General features: G+C 50.8%; 2 protein-coding genes across 2 annotated transcripts in view; one reads left to right on the top strand and one right to left on the bottom strand.

The window, feature by feature from the left end:
* The window catches only part of LOC144937253 (transcriptional repressor protein YY1-like), a 422,669-nt gene that overhangs the window by 122,027 nt on the left and 279,483 nt on the right, over positions 1-21,159 (bottom strand). The gene's annotated exons all lie outside the window — the stretch shown is intronic.
* The window catches only part of LOC144937250 (serine/threonine-protein phosphatase 2A 56 kDa regulatory subunit gamma isoform-like), a 53,218-nt gene continuing 52,428 nt past the window's right edge, over positions 20,370-21,159 (top strand). Inside the window, exon 1 of the mRNA XM_078864649.1 lies at positions 20,370-20,595. Within this exon, the coding sequence (XP_078720775.1) occupies positions 20,593-20,595 (3 nt within the window). The 5' untranslated portion in view covers positions 20,370-20,592. The remainder of the gene's footprint in view (positions 20,596-21,159) is intronic.

The raw sequence follows: 21,159 nt of genomic DNA, 5'->3' as shown, positions 1-21,159 counted from the left end.
GATCTCATCTCATAAGATGCCCTGCAGCACCCACAATGGCACTCCTCAAGGTGTTTGGCAATGCCAACACCAGAAGCGGTGGCCTGCGCAGAACATTGGGGAAAAAACTAAATAGGTTGGTCAGGAGACACGTCAGGGGCCGCATTGAAGGCCTCCAGGGGCAAGTGATGCAAGTGGAAGGAAAGAGATCAAGAGGAAGGCAGAAAAAGAGGTGGGGCGATGTGGTGCGATCGGACATGGTGGCCCGAGGAGCAGAAAAAAAGATGGCGCAGGACCGGGCAGTGTGGAGAAGGTTGGCAAGAACAGGGGACCCCGCACGAGTGAGACAAACGCGTTGAAGAAGAAGGGGCCGCAAGTGGCCTGCAGGGCCTTGCAGCTGTTGTATGTGTCGGGTTATGAAATTTTGATGAAAATAATAAAAATTAATAATTTTCCGAAAAATGCGCAAATCGCATTAATTATGTTAATGTGTGTATTAATATGCATAAATTATGATGGTGTGAGTAATTGTATGCATAAATTATGATAATGTGTGTAATTATATGCATAAATTATGATAATCGCGGAGATAAGCATAGTAATTTATGCGGATGCTTGCGATTATGTTACTGTGAGCAGTTATGATAATTAGGCTTAGCTTCGTTTATCCATTGTTATATCAATCAGGATAATACGATTATCATCGATTAAACGTTTACCGATTATCTTAGTGTGTGTTATGATATTTTAGGTCTCCATTTTCATATCTCATCGCAGGATACAGTTATCAAGAATAAGATAGTTTTGCATGGACTTGGAAAGAAGCACTCGAACAGTTGGTGTTAAGCAATTTTATTTTAACAAGTGTAATAAACGACTGGACCACGATGTCTGGCTCAGTGTCCTTTATTATTCGGTTCGTGCTGTACACCCACACGGCTGTCTTTACTCTGTAGCTTCTCCACGGTGCTGACTCCAATGTCGGCCCGATCCCCAACAGCAGCTCCGCTGCTGTTTCTCTCACACAGCCCCCCTTGGCTGTACTCTCTGCTGCTCTTCTCCCTCCGCAGCTCTCACGGCTTCTTGCTCTCTCTCTCCCTCCGCAGCTCCTCCTGGCAGCCACACCGCTGCCTCTATCAAGCAGCCCCCTCTCTCTCTCTCTCCGCAGCTCCTCCTGGCAGCCACACCGCTGCCTCTCACTCGCAGCCCTCCTGGCTGTCTCCTCCCCAGCTGCACACCACTCCGCAGCTTGCTCTTATCTTCGGGGTTGGCTCCCGATCGCCGTCGGCGCCCCCCCTTCTCCACACTTGCCCGCGTGGCCTCACTCTTTTCCGCTCACACCCCGACTGCCTTCCCCTTCCGGTTTACCCGCTTAAAGCCCCGAACCTTACCCCCACGTCACATGACTCCACCCCCCGTGACGTCCCCTCCGGAAGGTCGCTTACGCCCGCATTACACCACCCTCCCCCGTAGAAAAATCCCAGCCGACCTCGGCTGACCAATAGCAAATCGTAATGCGGCGAACCGAGCTTCCCCCCCTAAAGGACACTAAGCATATAATGTAACAGCAAGAACAACAACAACGCAATCAACATCAACGATCGTACAAAAGCATGCAATAAATACAACTGTAAGAAGAAAATAACAAGACAACAACACTCAACGAAACGTAAGCGATTTGGAACGTGTGCGGGTCGCCGGCCCGTCCCGGACGGTCGGCGGCCCACTCGCAGAACGGGAACGCGATGAAAGTCGAGGAACGACAGGGGGTAATCCCCCTGTCGCAGCTGGAAGTCCACCGCCGTCCCGTGTCTCTAAAGAGTTAGTCTTGGGCTTGTCCTGTGACCGTGCCCGCAGCTGGGTCGGAAGGGCTGCAGGGCTCGAAGGTCCCGCAGACCTGGCAGGCGTCCTCCGAGCAGGGCCCCTCGTCCCCCGCAATGTCACGGCCGGCCTGTCTGGAACAGGTACGACAGGCGCTCTAGCAAAATCAATGGACGCAGGCAGGGGAGAGTCAGCAGCAACAGACCCCGGCAAGGCAACATTGGGGGATGACGCATCATGTAAGGGAGCAACATATGGTTTCAAGCGCGACGTATGCACAACCCAGCGACGAGACCCAATCTGGACGCGTGCTGTCTGTGGGTTGGGAACCGCAATGAGGCGTACGGGACCATGCCAGGGTTTGTGCAATTTCGGCGAGGTCCCCGGACGTACCTGTGGACAATGAAGCCAGGCTAGGTCCCCAACCTTCCAAGGGCACTCCCCCTCAGACCGTCGCGCATATCGCTCGTTCCGGGCCTGGGCTTTGGCCGTAGCCACGCGGGCATTCTCCCGCGCCTCCGTGACTCGGCGAACCGTGTCCTGAATGTATTCAGGAAGTGGTTTCCGAGGTCCCTTCACCCCAGTTCCCAATTGCACATCCACCGGCGGCACGTTTTCCCGACCATACATAAGGTAAAACGGCGAATATCCCGTAGCCGCATGAGGCGTCATCCTGTACGCCGAAAGCACCCCGGGGATGTGCAGATCCCAATCTGATTGTTGTTCACTCACGGTATGGCAAAGCATGGCAGACAATGTCCTGTTCAGCCGTTCAACCATACCATCCGTCTGCGGATGGTATGGGGATGTCCGTACTTTCTTAGTCCCAAGGCCCGCGCACACTTCCGCCAATAATTTAGAAGAGAAATTCCTGCCCTGGTCCGTGAGGAGTCTCTCAGGCGCCCCCTTATCCATAATATACCCAAACAAAAAGGCGTCGCTAATGGCCGCGGCCGACTGATCAGGCAACGGCCAGGCCATCGGCCAACGGGAGAGGTACTCAACCCCTACCAGCAAATATTTATTACCCCTCGCCGATGGTGGAAAAGGTCCCAATATGTCCAGTGCCACCAATTCATTGACTCGAGACACCTGAATCGACTGGAGAGGCGGCACGTAAGGATGTTTCGGCGGCTTACGTTGTGCACACGCAGGGCACGCGCGCACGTGCCCTACGACATCTGTCGCCATGCCGTGCCAAAAATAATGACGTTGCAACGTCAACAAGGTCTTCTGCACCCCTAAATGTAAGAGAGTGTCACAATGGAGGGTTCTAATCAACTCGAACCGCAAGGACGTTGGTACCACCAGGCGCCAACGTTCCTGGAACCCCTCCCGCCACATAAGCAGACCATCTCGGAGAGCGGTTTGCGGCCCCACAGCCGTACTCGGACTCCCATTGTCCTTAGCAGACCGCTTCCGCAAGGACACCAATGACTCATCCATCATCTGTTCCCGGATCCAGACAGACCGCGGCAGATTCAAAACCCCGTCAGCCGGTCCCGGTTCCATCGGAGTGTCCGACTTCTCGACGGCCAACGTGAGCGGCTGAGGGGGGTTTGGAATCGGCGAACACCTATGCGTCCCCGACTCACATTTACAAGGGGCGCGCCGCGGTAATCTGGAAAGTGCGTCAGCGTTCGCATGGCGCACACCCTTCCGATGTTGAATTTGGAAGGAAAATTCCTGTAGCGTGTCCAACCAACGTGCCAACTGTCCGGATGGCTGGTCAATTTTAAGGGCATATTGCAAGGCCGCATGATCCGTACGCACAATAAAAGAACGACCGTAGAGGTATGGTCGAAATTGCCGTAGGAAAAAAACAACCGCCAATAGTTCTCTGCGAGTGACACAGTAGCGGGTTTCCGCAGGAGACAAGACTCGGCTACCATACGCCACGACACGCTCTACACCCCCTTTAGACTGTGATAACACCGCCCCAATACCTGTGTCACTCGCGTCCGTATCAAGAATGAATGGGTGATCGAAATCGGGATAATCCAATGTTGGGGCCGTGGCCAATAGATCACGCAGACTCCGAAAGGCCGCCTCCTCCGGCTGTCCCCAACCAAACTTCCGTCCTTTACCCGTAAGGAGATGCAAAGGCCTCGCAATCGTCGCAAAACCCGGCACGAATCTTCGGTAATACGAGGCAAATCCCAAAAACCGCCGAACATCCCCCACGGTGGCCGGAGTCGGCCAATCCCGGACGCACGCCGTCTTTTCCGGATCCGTGGACACTCCCTCAGCGCTCACAATGTGCCCCAAATAGCGGACGGACCGTTGCAGTAGGTGACATTTCTTTGGTTTGAATTTCAATTTGGCAGAACGCATCCTCGTGAACACTGTCTCCAGCCGCGTCAAATGTTCATCGAATGTGCGGCTGAAGACAATGATATCGTCCAAATATATAAGACATGTCTCCCACTGCAACCCCGTCAAAACGAGCTCCATCAATCTTTGAAATGTAGCAGGGGCCGCATTCAATCCCATCGGGAGACAGTTGAATTGAAATAACCCCTGCGGCGTACGGAAAGCGGTTTTCTCCCGTGAGGACTCGTCAAGGGGAAGCTGCCAAAATCCCGAAGAGAGGTCCAGTGTGGAAAAGAACTTAGCCCCCGACAATGCGTCGAGGGAGTCATCCATACGCGGCAGGGGGTACGCATCTGCCACCGATATCTTATTCAATTTGCGGAAATCAACACAAAATCGCAATTTGCCATCCTTCTTCTTAACCAAGACGACTGGAGCGCCCCATGGGCTGTTAGATGGCGATATAATGTCCGCAGCCAACATGTCTTCCACTGCCCCCCGTACGTGTTCTCGCTCCGCAGGACTCATCCGATGCGAATTTAATCGAATAGGGGCAGCATCGCCCGTCTCAATGTGATGGTAAAGCAAGGAAGTGCGGCCCAAATCCAAATCATCGGAGCTGAACACATCGGAATATGTCAACAACAATTTACGCAGCGCACCACGTTGCTCCATGGACAGGGAAGAATTTTCGTCACATAATTGAGCAACCCAACGATCATCCGAATTCCTTGGCTCGGAAACCCCAGCAACAACTCCCCGGCTATGTGGACAATCATGGGTCGCAAACGCCGTAGTGGCATGTGCCACAACCGTACCGGCCGGGACACGGACGTTTTCTCCCCCCGCATTAAGCACCTGTAAAAACGGTAATTGATCCGGCCGGACGATGGTCTGTGCCCCCACTAACGCCAACCCGGTTGTTATCGTGGCGGACGGTGACAACAAGACCCCTACTGCTCCTAGCCGATCAGGCAGGGGCTTCCGATACCGCAAGGGTATAAGCATCTGTGTACCAGGTGGAATGTCCACAGATGCGACGGACAGCGCCTGCACTTGTACGGCCGAAGCAGGTCGCCCCCAGGGCGACGGCAGAAACGAGATTTGACGGCCCCCCGGCAGTTCAATACAATTCTCATTGATTTTGATCAAAATGGGCATCTTAGCCAAAAAATCGGTGCCTAACAAACAAGGAACCGCCAAAGATCTCGATATCAACACAACACCCGAGGCCGACACATCCCCAATAGATATCTTAGCATCCACCTGACCCACGATGCCCATGCTACCCCCGTTCGCAGCGACGCACGACCCATAAACCGGACGCACAGCCCCCGACGGAATGCCCAACAGATGGAAAATGACATCCGATATAATAGTCGCAGACGCCCCCGAGTCGACCAAAATGCGCACGTCCACACCTTGTATGGACCCCGGTACAGTGGACGAACCCGTAGCGGCCGCGACAACTCTCCGTGCCAATTTGCGCCACTGCGTAACTGAATGACAAGGCCCCGTCGATGGCCTTTCTTTAACAACAACAATAGGATCGCGCAACACAGGTGGTGGGTGAGGTGGAAAGCCTTGCCGAGTGTCTGGTGCGTGCCGACATGCCTGTTTCGGAGGATCCTTAGCCGACTTGACCGGTGCCGAGGCCTCCTGCTGCGGCGGAGCCGGGAAGCGGGCCCAGCAGTCTCTGGCGTAGTGGCCCCTACGCCCGCAGCGGAAACATTCGGCCTCGTTGCGCCGAAGCGCAGGCCTCGCCTCCTGACGGCCCCGTTCTGGTAGCATCGCGCGCGGTCTCGGCCCGCCGCGTCCCGTCCATGGAGCGGAGGCGGCCGTCAGTTGTTGAGGGCCCCGGTCATCCGGAACATAGACGGCCTGCGCAGGGTCCCACCCCAGCGCATCCCCTTCTTTGACGGGCCCCCCCGTCCACGCCGTCACTTGTTTCCAGCGACGGAGGTTGAATTGCGCATCGAGACACTTAGCAGCCATCCGGGAAGTTAGCTTCTCATGCCCACACACAGGCATGGGGATCCCTAGATCCCGAGACAACTCCAACATTTTCCCTAATATGAGAGGCTCAAGCAGGTCCTGTGGCGTCTCAGGATAAGCTGCCATGGCCAGCTCCAGCACCGCACCCCTGAACGCCACGGGCGACTCCTCTGGTGCTCGTTGTCGTTGAGCGAATCGCCGATGCGCATCATCTGGTGGCTCATAAGCATCGGCCATTTCTTGAAAAACACCACATAAAGTTGCCTTCTTATCGGTCGCTATGGAACGGAAGAATCGGACAGATTCGTCGTCCAGAAGAGTCGGCAACACCTCCAAAGCCTCCGCATCGGTCCATCTTGCTGTGCGTACCGCCGCCAAGAAGCGGCAGGCGAACGCGCTCCAGTCCCCACCGACGGAAAATTCTTTAACTGTTGTAAGGTGGCGACTCCGACTCCTCTTCCCGCCGTCTTCCAATGGTGGTGGTTGTGATGGCAAATTCAAAATGGCGTCGGCCCGCGGCGTGGCCAAGATGGCGGTTTGGCGCCACGGAGCGCGCAAAATGGCGGCCTCTTGCCGCGTGGGCAATGGCGGCGGCAGGACAGGCAACGTGGCGGCCCGCGGAGCACCACTTGCATCATCCATCGTCCCTGGCGCGACGAGATGGCATAGATGCGCCAGGACGTCCTGAAGTGCCTCCAGTTGTACCGCCATCGCTTGCCATCGTTGATCCGCGTCTGATGATGTCGACGGACCCGCCACCGCGCCAACATCCTCCACTCCCGTTCCCGTGGTCGCCTCAGCCGGGCTCTCCTCCACCACCCCAACAGGATCCGTGGTTGGAGGGAGTTCGTCGTCGTCGGACGAAGAAGCCGATGCAGGCGCCGGATTAACTTTCTTCCTCACTTGTTTCGACATGCCGTTGCACTTCCGACACCAGTGTAATAAACGACTGGACCACGATGTCTGGCTCAGTGTCCTTTATTATTCGGTTCGTGCTGTACACCCACACGGCTGTCTTTACTCTGTAGCTTCTCCACGGTGCTGACTCCAATGTCGGCCCGATCCCCAACAGCAGCTCCGCTGCTGTTTCTCTCACACAGCCCCCCTTGGCTGTACTCTCTGCTGCTCTTCTCCCTCCGCAGCTCTCACGGCTTCTTGCTCTCTCTCTCCCTCCGCAGCTCCTCCTGGCAGCCACACCGCTGCCTCTATCAAGCAGCCCCCTCTCTCTCTCTCTCCGCAGCTCCTCCTGGCAGCCACACCGCTGCCTCTCACTCGCAGCCCTCCTGGCTGTCTCCTCCCCAGCTGCACACCACTCCGCAGCTTGCTCTTATCTTCGGGGTTGGCTCCCGATCGCCGTCGGCGCCCCCCCTTCTCCACACTTGCCCGCGTGGCCTCACTCTTTTCCGCTCACACCCCGACTGCCTTCCCCTTCCGGTTTACCCGCTTAAAGCCCCGAACCTTACCCCCACGTCACATGACTCCACCCCCCGTGACGTCCCCTCCGGAAGGTCGCTTACGCCCGCATTACACAAGCATGTGACATTCTATCATGCAGGTCAAACATGCGTCAATAATTCATGAATAACCAAACTCTTATGCATTTGCGATACTATGCATTCGATTAATATGAATAACTAAAATCCTTATGCAATTACGTGGTTATGCAATTACCTAATATGAATGACTAAACATTTGTTTTTTATTCATTGGCGAAATTATGCAGTTAACGAAAATGAATGACTAAAACATTTCTTATTCATGTAACTCGACGGCAGCAACTGCTTTGCACGATCAGTTGATATTGAACGCACCACCTCGAAATGGCAACCCTTTCTGAAACGCAATGACAATTTTTCTTATTCGTGTGCGTGCTGTGTGTGCGTTGTCCCCTCGTAATATTAATTGTGTCGTTAGCTTGTTTGGTGTAGGAGGATACAACCAGCGGCCAGAAGTTCTCTGGGTTGGGCGTGGCCGCCGCGAGCGCCTGCTGCTCTCTCGCTCAGCGTGTCGCTCGGCTTGTGCGCTCTCTCTCTCTCTACCGCTGGATGACGAGTTGGCACGATGCTGTCCTTGAAGATGCTCGGTCGCTCTTGTCGCTCGGTGGCGCTGGGTGTCGCTCGTTGGCGCACAGTGGCGCACGGTGGCGCACGGTGGCGCACGGTGGCGCACGGTGGCGCACGGTGGCGCACGGTGGCGCACGGTGGCGCACGGTGGCGCAGCTCTGCTGGCGCTGGGTGGCGCTCGGTGGCGCTCGCTTGGCGATCTCCGCCTTTCCTGCGGGTTGTTCGCTGGTCGTCACTCTGACGAGGAGCGATGCTTCGTTCGTGGCAGGGTGGACGTTGGCGTCTTTGTTGGCTTCACTCGCAGCTCGGCGACTCAGGGTAGCGATTCTTCTCAGTTGGTGCAGACCTCGGCTTGTAGCGGCACGTCGCTAACCCGCGAACCTCGTCATTCTGGATGACGAAAAACTTCTTGACGATCTGTGGTGGAGTCGAAGCCCTGGCGACGAGATGGGGCTCAGAGCCCTGGCGATCTGTGGTGGGGCCCGTGGCCCGGATGATCTGTTTTGGATGGATTTTCCTTCGGTTTATATTGAGACAATCCACTCAGTTTCCCGAATTGTTCAAAGTCTGTCATAAAACCTTCCTGTGGGTGGGACCATCTGCATCCGTGTGTGTGTGTGTCGTGTGCGTGTCCGTCCGTGTGTTTCGCGTGCGTGTTTGTCCGTGTGTTTATTAGCTTTGAAGACACAGCTGTGTGTCGTTCTGGAAGGGGGGGGGTGGGGGCCTCGTGACGGCGCCACCGAAGTTATCCATTAGCCAGACCGATGATTCGCGTCGAGTTATATATATATATAAATAAATATTCGAATCCATGTTTTTGTTACTGAATAATATTTGTCGCGAAAACCTACGCGTTAAGCGAGCTTAATTATTCCCTCCCTTGCTCGGGATCATATCTTTTGTCTCACACAGCTTAAGTTGTTTTGGTTTGGAAGTTGAAATGCGACTTATTTCCATTATGCCCCAGTTATGCCGAAACCGTGTTCCCGATGTTTCATCGTGACCCGATCTCTCATGGAAATGTTATTTCCTTGCGTGTGCAATTTTTGCTGTCCGTGTTGTGGGAAGACAAAGACGGTTGTTTCCACGGTGGAAGCACCCGGCGCATGCGCTTATTTATTTATTTCCGAGAGCGTGTTAATTTCCTTTGAGCCATTGCCCCCTTTATGGGTGTCATTTCCTCGCTTTTGTGCCTGCGTGTGGAGATCCTCTCGGAAAGACAAAGACGGTCGTGTTGCTCGCTTCCCATGGGTGTTGTGTTTGGTTAATTTTGAGAGCCTTATCCGCCCTTGATTCCTCTTCTTCTTTAATTCCGTACTTATTATTTGACTTCGTGATTATTTAATTTGGTATCCCGTCTAGGAATTTTGTTTTGGGGTGACTCAAGTCATAATTATTCTTTGGTGCTTCGGCCCGGCCGCGTAGAAATTATTTAAGGTAAGTAATGTTCGTATTTAATTAACAATTGATGAATCGCGACTCTGGTGTAGACTGTAGTCTGTTTTCCAATTGGAGTAAGGATGGATACTGTTTGCTTACTCTTCATGGCTAAGTTGGTAATTGTTTATCTAACATGGTTCAAAACCCGTCTGTGTTTTTTATCGTCAATGTTGTTTCCTTTGTTAAGAATATAATTATATATTCCTCCGTGGTGCCCGGCCCTGCAAGGCTTTTTTTCGAGAGGGTGTCATTCCAACCCCCCGCCTGCCATTCCCCCCTCCCTTGTTCCTCCTGTGTGAAATTCGGGGAGTTTTATGACCTTGATTGCCCCCTTTAGTCTTTTTGAAAGGCGAGGAATGTGCATCTGTGGAGGTGTGGGGGCGTGTTCGTTCCACGTTGCCCCGTGTCTATTAAAAACGATATTATATCTGTTGGCAGAATAATTCTTAAAAATAATAATATTAAAAAAATTAAAAAGGGGGTACATACACAACACAGCGAAGGACACTGGTGTAGTAAAATGGTCATAAATGGTAATTGGTTCTCAAAAGGTTCGTAAGTTTGTTAAACCACCTGTGGGTTAGACGAGGTTGGAGAGACATGGCTCGCTAAAGCTGAGCTGTGCGACGATGGGAGGAGGAGGAGCGGGGGGAGGAGGCATCTCCCCAGAATAATGAGCGCGCTGGCGGCGGCTGCACACGGAGTTTCTGAGAGCAGCGACCGTTATAGCGGCAGCAGCGGCAGCAGAGAGACGAGGAGGTGGAAGATCAATGATGCGACAGCGGCAGTACTCATGTCTCTCGATAATTACTGCTGTTGTTGTTATTGTCCCAGGTAAAGCCCACTGAGCTGTGTAGCTCTTTTTCAGGAGCGAGCTGGCCACGAATGATAGCTCAACGAAGTGGCTTACCACGTGGGAATTTATAGCAGCCAAATACCCTAAACGCGCGTAATAGTTCTGCATTTGTTAGCATAAGAGATTCAATAGTCGGACAAAACTCAAATAGCTGTAATCCCATCTCATCTTTGTTTATCGAACATTGCAACTTCCCGGTAAACATGCCAACGATGGGCCAATGTTGACAAGTGGTTGGAAACGTTGGGCTGACGTTGGGTCAACGATTACTGGATTGTTGCTAAAGCGTGTTCGGCAGGGCAGCGCCCACGTGATTGCAACAGATTTAATCAAGAGGACACTTTGTCACCCGTGTGACTATTACCTTGATTGTAAACATCGCAGCGTGTGATTTTCGTCAAGTTAGACGTTTGACGTCATCACTCTAAACCTTATCTCTCTGAACCAACAACTCTGCGTATCTATAAGACAGATACGGAACTTCCTATCAGACTATTACAGAATAACTTTTTGTTGTGTAGGAGAGTGCTCCTCAGGCCCAACGCTTTTGATGTGAAAGTGCAACCCGATGAAATACGATGTAAGTGTTTTAACACAATAGTTGCTAAGCTAAAGCTAAACTTTTATTTTGCCAGATAAGGCCCACTGAGTCACATAGTTATTTTTCAGGAGCGACCTGGCCACAAATAATCGTGCGGCAATTTAAAGCAGCCAAATCATCTAAATGCACGTGGAGGGAAAGCGATACAGCTCATGTTGGCTCAACCTTTTCCAGCTGTACGGGATGTTATTCTGAGTGCTCCGGTTTACTCCAACATGTAAACACGCATTCATTGGCCGATGCCACCCTAATAAACCGCTTGAGCGTGTGGGGTCAAATTGCCACCGTCTCACCACCGCCTGGTTGCCTGCTGCCTTTCCCGCTCGTCTGTGGTTCCACCTCGCGCCTATGAGTCCTTCTCTCTCTCTCGTTGACAGTGGGCGAACACCGCGCACGTTACAAGTTGAAATTATGAATACAAAATACGTATGCACATTTGCTGTGATTCGCATATCACGTTTGAGAAGAAGTGACGTGGTTTCTTCACAGGCAGTGAATAAAGTCACCTCGTCGAGAGTGAGCAAATAATTTGAAATCATTGTTACCACATTGCTATTCATAAGAACAAAACTACTTTGAAGTGACTGGTCAAGTCGCATCAGCTAAATTTGGTCACGTGTGCCGAGATGCGAGGCTGCCACAGAAGGTTCGATGACATTCCAGCAACGTCGCGCGCGTGTTTGTCCGTTTCAAGCGGCTTGTAACCGGATTGAAGGAAGAACCCCCCCACCCCCCCCCAAAAAAACGCAAACAGATCGTATCTTCTAAAAACATCGTACGGGGAGGGCCCTTGCCTGTAAGATCGGCAGTCCGCCTGCGATGATTCAAGCGGGCCCGACTCTGCTGATGAGGCAGTGAATCTCGAAACCGGCCCCGAGTTTGCTTGAAACAATGCTGCCGAAATGTTGCACTACCCACAAGGACGGCCATGCGGCTGCGATGAGTTACGTTAGGAACACTCTTGTGTGTGTGTTTGTGTTAATGTGGAGAGACAGATACGCGAAGGAGACTCGTGTACGCTTCTTTATTTTGATGTCTTGTAAATAGGTGTTATGATCTGTGTTAACACACACACGCGGATATTGAGAGGTGGGGGTTGTTATTAAGTAATGGGGAGAATCCTTGCACGACCAGCACGCAGTCACGTGACGTGTGACAATATCATTTAGCAGCGGGGTAATGAGGAACACGCGGGGTTCCACTCGCGTAAGGCCACCTGGGATTTTAAGGCCACCTGTGACTGGTTAAGAGAACGTGAGATCTAGGAGTTTAAAGGGGTCCCTCTGACCAGGGTGGCGGCTTGTGGAGGGGTTGGTGTTGCGGGCCGCGCTCCGTGCTGCGGTTTTAGTTGCTTTCTGTGTGTCGCTTTTATTTTAAATAAAGCAATTTTTTATGAAGATGAACTCCGAATCTGCTGTTGTCGCTCTGGCGAGCTCAGCCGACCGACCTCGTAACGCAGACATATCCACACGAGCTCACAGCTGCGTGAATGAGAACAACCATAACCTCAAAGTGACTTTCAGGGACCCCTCCATGTGGACACGATGATGATGATGAAGACGACGACTCGTATGCAAATTTTATTTGGTGACGCTGCATTGGCAGTGGAGCTCAAACGCACTTGGCAAAAAAACGCAACACGATTGTGAATGATACCTTGTGGCCTTGAAAGGACAACAAATATATAACAGTTAACGTTTCAGGCAATGGCCGTCCTCAATAGCCTATGAATTATAAAATTATACATTTGTATCCAATGAGGAATGAAAATTGCTCGAAATGTCGCCTATTATGATTACTTTACTTTTTTATTACACTTGTTTATCCCACTGACATAGATCTTGGGCCCTATTTAAATAACTTATGACTTCAGGACAGCCCCTCCACCCCCCCCGTGAAGAAGGTTCTGGGTCCGGCTGCCCCTCCCCCCTCTGCATTCCCAGGTGCAACTAATTCTGGTCCTCTTTATCGTCAGGAGTTGTGTTACCCGGCATCGTCAGTTTAGACACCCAAACTCTGGAACCATGTTCACACACTGCTGCTGGTAAACAGAGGCTCACAGGCCGACAGACCAACAACATATGTCTTATAGGTTACGTGGAGATGTTAAATTGAATGCTCAGCTGCAGCAATGGGTAAGGGGTTTTTTTATAATTTTGGCGGTCTGGTGTATAATTATGGTGAGGGTTGGTAGATCACACAAATTATGCGAAACTCCCTAACCATGTGGGTGTCGAGCAGGTGCCTATGCCCTGCCTTTCTAGGAGAAGGCAGTACAACAATTGTGACTCAACTTGCATCGGTGCAGGACAGAGTGTTGCTCCACGCGACCCCGTAGACTTCCTCTGGTCACTCCAATTTCCAATGTCGCATAACTCGGTCCTCATTACAGCTATCCTTGGGAGCTATAAGTGCTCTGATACTCGCATTTTGGCGTTTTCTGGCCTGACACTGGTGACCCAAGGCCATAAAGAAGGCCGTCTCTGGTGTAGGCCAATCAAATACAATGCATTTCTAATTAGCAACGACACGTTTACATGTTTTGCCACGAGTACATGTGGTCAATGCAGACTTGAGGCCTTGCAAAAGGTATCTATTTGGTGTTTGAACATCTTAACACCTGTTTTATTGCCAGAAAGGGGAACCCCTATTCTAATTTTCCGCATGATAACTGTGAAGAGTTTAGACTCAGTTTTCTAATTCTACTGTTTTGTTTTAATACAATTAACTTCATCCTTGAATTGAACTCTGCCATCCGTGGCTTTCCCACCTTGTCAATAAGGAGGCTTCACTGGTCTAAATGTGTTTCTAAGTTGGATAATAACATCTTTACAACCCCGGGTGACTTCGTTGTAACACGAGATGTGATTTTAAATTCCGTGACAGTCCAGATGTGACAAATCTTTTTTTCACGTGCGTCACTCAGTCACGTGTGGAATATCATTGCATCATGTTTCAGTTTAGAGTCACTGTTTGGCAACTGTGAATGGATTTGCCTTGAAAAATAAACATTGCAGGAACAAATGTTGCGTTTACAATTACATTGCATGTTTTAACCGTGTGATATTTAATGGCCGTGTATTTTTATGTAAACATTTTCAATTTTTTTATTGAAATATGTATTTGCTTAACTCAATCAGAATCAGAATTTGAATATGTGTATATACTGGAAGAATCCGATGAGCTATAAAGCGCTTTTCTCAGATGTCCAGTAGTTCGCAGAAACCTAGTCTCTCTTATAGTCATAAAGGTCCCCCTATTCAAAAGTATGGGTCTATAGGCACAAAGTCTGAGTCTCTGTGTAAGTCAATATGTCTCTATGAAAAACTATGGATCTCTATGTAAGGCTACATAAGTATATCTGTACGGTGCAGTAAAACCTCACGAAGCCAGACCCGAGTATAATCCGGAATTATTGGTAAGCGGGAAAGACGACCCTAAAAAAAAACATTTAAACGCACACCAACAAAAAACACTCAAACTGAAACACTACGTTTCAAACAACACGTAAATTATGCTTGACAAATCACACGGTCTTTGTGCATTATGCAAACAGACAGCTGCTGAAGAACTACACTGTGGTCCCCGCGTCTTAGGTCACCATCACAACTGTGAGCAAACGTGACTAACAGCATTAGTGATGCAATTATAGACAAATTGCGGACTAGTTTTGTTCTCAATAGGACTCATCAGCACAGTATGTTCCCTGCTTGCACGTAGAGTCTTGTAAAAAAAAACTCCATTATGGAAGATGCACCTGGTCTCAATTGGTTCTTGCCTAGTGATATCTATCTGTAGCATCGGGGGAGCAGTGGCGCGGCGATTACCAACCACACTGTGAACCTATTGACCTACATTTGATTCCCAGCCACAGCTAATACCAATGGCATGAATCCGCGCTGACCAATGAGGTGAAGTATGATTAATATTTACAAAAAATGGCTTATAATGGTGAGGACTTCAACCAACCGTAGATTAACAAAGGGCTGTCAATTATTAGGTCGCGTCTAAAAATTGGTTGCACAGAATTCATGTACAAAGGTCAACGACTGAGGAATGTGGTGTTTTAATTATAGCGAACAGATCTTTGTTCATCCGAATTGACAGCCTGGTTTAATTTGGGATCCCAACCCAGGACTTCAGCAGATTCGGCTCGATGGCCTTTCACGAAGACAGTACAACAGAGGCCTCTCGTCATTGAATTCAGGTGCTTGTGAAATATGATAGAAATGTCATGGAATCATATGATTAGATCAGAACCTTTATCCTGGAGAAATCCGATGAGCTATGAGGCTCTGTTTCACATTTGTCCGGTATGGTGTATGTATGTTGAACTTGCTTCGCACTATACGTCGCCAACTTTGCTAACCAGGGGTGCGGGGAAAGGAAGTTCAGAGTAGGACGATACTTGGAAGTTTAGAGTAGAACGTGGCAGGAAAGCCACGTACAGAAGTCTGAACATTTGTCATCGTGAACTCTCATTTGTCCAGTCCATCGGCACGCTGATCACAAATATCAAGCTCATTGGAACGACGCTGTTTGAAGACTATTGCAAAAACTGGCTCAGACGAAAGGGCAGAATGTGGAGGTTTCGGTATGTGTGTGTAGGACAGCTGACATCAGTGCCAAATTAAATCTTAACCTGTTCTGGCTCCTTCCACATCCCTCCACCAACACACTGACCAGGGTGGTGAAATCTGACCAAACAAGCACGTGAATGGCATGGCGATGGGAGGGGCCTTCATTCAACCGTGGATATTGACAGTGGGGCGGACAATACCAACCACGAGCCGCGTCTCGCCGCTTCTACGAGGCTCTGCTGCCACCTCGTGGCTAAACGCGTGGTTTGGTCAATGGGACGAACAATGCAGTCGGCTTAACATAATTGAAATAACTCCGCAAACTCCGGATATGCGTGTCCATACATAATGCATGCATTATAATGATTTACAGTTGTCAGTCCACTACGAGATGGAGGCCTCCCCATTCCGTGTCGATCGTGGAGGGGTTTTTTTGTTGGGTCATGCCTCACTCTGCTGGTCATTGCAGCTTGATTGAGGGACCAAAGGAATGGTTCAGATCTCACTCGCCACGTCTTGATATTGCAGCGATCAATGTTGGTTACAAATAACATTTTTCATTCAAAAAACACGACATGTTGGTGGGAAACTGCCTTGAAAAATAATACAGGTTTTTTTGGGGGTTAGATCGAGTAAATATACACGTGTCGTAAAACCCGCAACCACCCAGCACAGCCAATTAGTAAGGTTTGTTACGTAAACATAACATGGCAATCCGTTACTAGTAGAGCACACCGGTGTGTTGGAGAGTAAATCCATAACAATCTCAGTACGACGTTTCGCCATTAATTACAACTAGCGTCATCAGGCGAGATAGCCAGGTCGCGAAAGCCTACGTGTTAAACTGCCGTAAAGACGTTTATCGCCATTGGATGTCAATATATTTGCGATTAACATGGTTGGATGTGTACGGTGCGAAAGAAGTTCAACATACATACATAGAAAGTCATATACGGGATCACGGCAGCTCTCGTCTCCATCCACAGGCACAGAACTTTGACCAACTTCGAATGCCCAATGCGGCACAGAAGGAAAGTCTCAGCGCATGTTGCTATTTCAGGGCACGCGTCTTCAACTCGTTACACGATGGCAATCATTGCCCACACCCAGGCCGTCAGGCGTTCCTCCCTCGGAGGGCCAAACAGGCGGAAAGTGCTGGGAGGGCTCCAGCTCTGGCCTGTACGGGTGATGTGGGGAAAACTTTCCGGGGCAGTGTTCAATTTGGCTGTGGCGAGAGCTGATGAGTTGGCCGTGCTGCGATTGGAATCGCTTCACCGGCTGCGCAACGCTTCGTGGCGGCGACCTGTTCCTATCGCTACACATGAAGCTGTGGGTCTTTTCAGACAGCTTTGGCCTCAATTTTGGCTTTCGTAACATGGAACGCCCACCCACGACCGATTTGCAGGAACACCTACGCCAGATTGAATCCGACTAGCACGTCTACGATAAATCCTGAATTTAACCACGATCCATTGATGTCAACCCATACGGTTTACCCGAATTTTTGTACAGGAAATTTTAGTTTTCAGGTCCATACGACGGCATACAGCCGTTTCAATAAGAGCAACATGTGTTGTCTGTGTTTCTCCCTTGTGATGGGACTTTGTACGATGAACGTTGAAATTTAAAAGCGCACGAAGTGGCCAATGTGGTCTGAATTGGTCTGTAATAAGGTCGGCACTGATAAAAGTGTGACGATCTCACTGATTTCTGTTCAAACTATACGGACAGAATCAGAATCCCATCATCGGTGAACTCATCCGGCTGGCGATGGCTGCGTTGGCCGGGTCACGTCGCGTGTGCCCAGCCGGATAGAGGGGGCTTCTGGGGCCGATGCGGTTCACGAGGGTGTGGAGCTGATTGGACTTGCCGAAGACTGGGACCAGCGGTGTCAAAATCGCCCTCTGGGAAGGACGCTGCTACTGGACAAGTTGGCGGCAGTCGCCCTCCAGGAACAGCGGGGGGCAGAGCGACGCTCACAACAACGAGCGGAGTGACGGGCGAGTAAAGCGTTGCAAGTTTGGTGCAGTTTAGGGGCCGTCCATAAATGACGTCACGCACCTAGAGGGAGGGGTCAGACATTTGTGACGATGTGTGACGAGGGAGGGGGAGTTTGAGAAATGTGACGTCACATCAAAATGCGCAGCTTTAAATAAATATGGACAACACGTTCTACTTAATTAAATATACTTTTTAATAAATGTTTTCTCCTACATCAGAGTGCAGCGGCACATTAAATACGCACTACAATGACAATAGTTTAAAGCGATTTGAAGCATGGTTTTTTTTCAAAATCGAAACATGGTTCGGGGGGGGGCAGAGCTTTGTGACGTCATATTTGAGGGGGGGTCTGACTTTTTGTGACGCCGTGTGACGAGGGGGGGTCAAAAATCTCCAAAATCGCGTGACGTTATTTATGGACGGCCCCTTAGGCTGTATCGTACACTCATCGTCTCAGTCAACCCATGGCACCTGGGTCTGTGCCGTGACCTGCCAGAAGTGGGACGTGGCCTCAAAGTGCGTGCACCTAGCCTGGCACAAGCGCCACTTTAAGTGGCGAGTGGTGGCCCGCTGTAGTGTATAGAAGTCCTGTGTAGAGATTGAGGATAGTTGTTTGTAGAGAGTAGGGTGTGAAAGCCAGAGAAGTCCATGTAGATTACTTCAGCATCTATATTGTGTGGTGTGTAATGTACACCCTATGCGGTAGTTTGTACATGAAATTGTGTACACAGACGCGTATGTAGCGAGTGTATATTGTCGTGTTGAAAACGAATTTCCTGCCTAAAATATAAAAAAAGTTCACTAACACATAGGATAGACTTTTATTTATTTTATTTTTACAATGTCTAATAGTGTATTGTGTTACATTTTGAGCATATTTGATTATTGTGTCCCCCCCCCAATATATTGCTATAAAATAGATTTTTGTTTATATGATTGTAGTCATGGTTGTACTTGAATAATCCCTAATCTCTGCCGTTACAAACAATGAAACAAAAAAGTAGTGTAGTGTGTGTACTATGTAACATGTTGTAGTAATGTAGTAGTAGTATAGTAGTGTATGTAGTGTAGTGTGTACTATGTAACATGTAGTAGTAGTGTGTGTACTATGTAACATGTAGTGTAGTATAGTAGTATTGTAGTAGTAGTAGTGTATGTAGCGTGTAGTAGTAGTATAGTAGTGTAAGTAGTGTAGTGTGTACTATGTAACATGTAGTAGTAGTGTGTGTACTATGTAACATGTAGTGTAGTATAGTAGTATTGTAGTAGTAGTAGTGTATGTAGCGTGTAGTAGTAGTATAGTAGTGTATGTAGTGTAGTGTATACCAGAGGTGGGACAAAGTCATTGTTATGCAAGTCCAAGTCGAGTCGCAAGTCATCAAATTCATGACTCGAGTCTGACTCGAGTCCAAGTCACATGACTCGAGTCCACACCTCTGGTGTATACTATGTAACATGTAGTAGTAGTGTGTGTACTATGTAACATGTAGTGTAGTATTGTAGTATTGTAGTAGTAGTGTATGTAGCGTGTAGTAGAAGTATAGTAGTGTAAGTAGTGTAGTGTGTACTATGCAACATGTTGTAGTAGTAGTGGAGTAGTAGTGTGTGTACTATGTAACATGTAGTAGTAGTGTAGTATAGTAGTAGTAGTGTATGTAACGTGTAGTAGTATAGTAGTGTATGTAGTGTGTGTGTACTATGTAACATGTTGTAGTAGTGTAGTAGTAGTGTATGTAACGTGTAGTAGTATAGTAGTGTATGTAGTGTAGTGTGTATATCGTGTAGTAGTAGTATAGTAGTGTATGTAGTGTGTGTGTAATGTATATCGTGTAGTAGTAGTATAGTAGTGTATGTAGTGTGTGTGTATATCGTGTAGTAGTAGTATAGTAGTGTATGTAGTGTGTGTGTATATCGTGTAGTAGTCTAGTAGTGTATGTAGTGTGTGTGTATATCGCCAACGAGGGGTGCGGGGCCCGCGAGCGCCGTGCAGAGTCGGAGCCGCCCTCACGTCGCCCGCGGAAGATGCCCAACAGGGGCCAGAAGAAGAAGAAAGTAGGTGGCGAGTCGCGCCGACAACGCGGCCCGCCCGCCACGGCCGCTCTGTCGCCGTTTCTCGAGGGGAGGGGAGGGGGGTCCTCTCACCGCCAATCCCGCGGGATTGGCGGTGGTGTTGGGGCGGGGGGAGCGACCGCGGCTGCTCCCCGGGGCCCCTGGGGCTTGTCTCATGCGGGGCCAGGCCAGGCCGCGGGGCCTGCCCGGCCAGGCCGCAGCCGCCGCTGCATTCCCCAGCGCGCACGGGCGGCCGCGCGCTCCCCATTGGCTCAGCGCGCGCGCTCCGCCAATGGGATCGCTTCCCGCGCGGGGCGCGTGCGCGGCTCGGGCCAATGGGAGCGCGGCGCTGGCGACGCTCGGCCTCGTGCGCTCTGCGAATTGTGGAGCGGTGCCCCCCCCACCACCACACCCCCCCACTACACCCCCCCACTACCCCCCCACTACACCACCCAGCCCCCACTACCCCCCCACTATCCCCCTACACCCCCCCACTACCCACCCCCCTTCCCACTACCCCCCCCACTACCCACCCCCCCCACTACCCCCTCCCCCACCCCCCCACCACCCACCCCCACTACCCCCCCACTACCCACCCCCCCCACTACCCCACTACCCCCTCCCCCACCCCCCCCCACCACCCACCCCCACTACCCCCCCACTACCCCCACCCCCCACCACCACTCAGTCACTGCCCTCTTCCCATTGCCGTCGCTGCTGCTGCCGCCGCCGCCGCTTTGTAAACACATGGCGAGGTCCGGGCTCTGACCGCCGCGGATAAAGAGCCCGGCGGTCGCGGGGGAGGAGGGACGGGGGTGGCTCCTTGGAGGCCGCGGCGGCCCCTGCGGTGGGGAGCGAGGAGCAGGAGGAGGGGAGCGAGGAGGCGTCCACGCCATGGTGCGGGCGAGTGGCTGCCGTGGCCATGGCCATTGTTGCGGCCTTTGTGTTGCTGCAGTCTGCGCCTCGAGTGCGCCCCTCTCACATCGCCGCCGCTGCCGCTGCTGTTGTCGTCGTGGTTGTCGTCGTCGTCCGCTAATCTCGCTAATTGTGACACGAAGGCTCGAGATGGCTCACAGGCCGCGCCGTTGTCAGAGCGCGCTATTGTCCTGCACTGTACACCGCGGGGCTCGCTCTGGAGCCCGGGACGTGTTCGTCTTACACTGGCGCCCTCGCGGATACATTGTGTGGCTTACTTGCTAATTGCGCGCGATCTTATTAATTCCGTGGAATGTGTCGTGATAGAAATGTGTTCTAATGTGTCACGATGCACCGCGTTCAGTACTGTGTGCTGTGTACAGTACCGAGCTGTATTTTCTTTATGTTGTGCGTTGAAAAACAACAACTTTACCTCGGGGATCTTTACACGCCTACTAATCATAGCTGAATACTGGGGGGAGGAGGGTTAATTGCACGGTTTTTATAAACATTTGTTATTGCACATCAACAACACGAAGCAGTGTG

Source organism: Lampetra fluviatilis, chromosome 18 (genome assembly GCF_964198595.1).
Source record: "Lampetra fluviatilis chromosome 18, kcLamFluv1.1, whole genome shotgun sequence".
Taxonomy (NCBI): domain Eukaryota; kingdom Metazoa; phylum Chordata; class Hyperoartia; order Petromyzontiformes; family Petromyzontidae; genus Lampetra; species Lampetra fluviatilis.
This window is presented reverse-complemented; position numbering and strand designations above follow the sequence as displayed.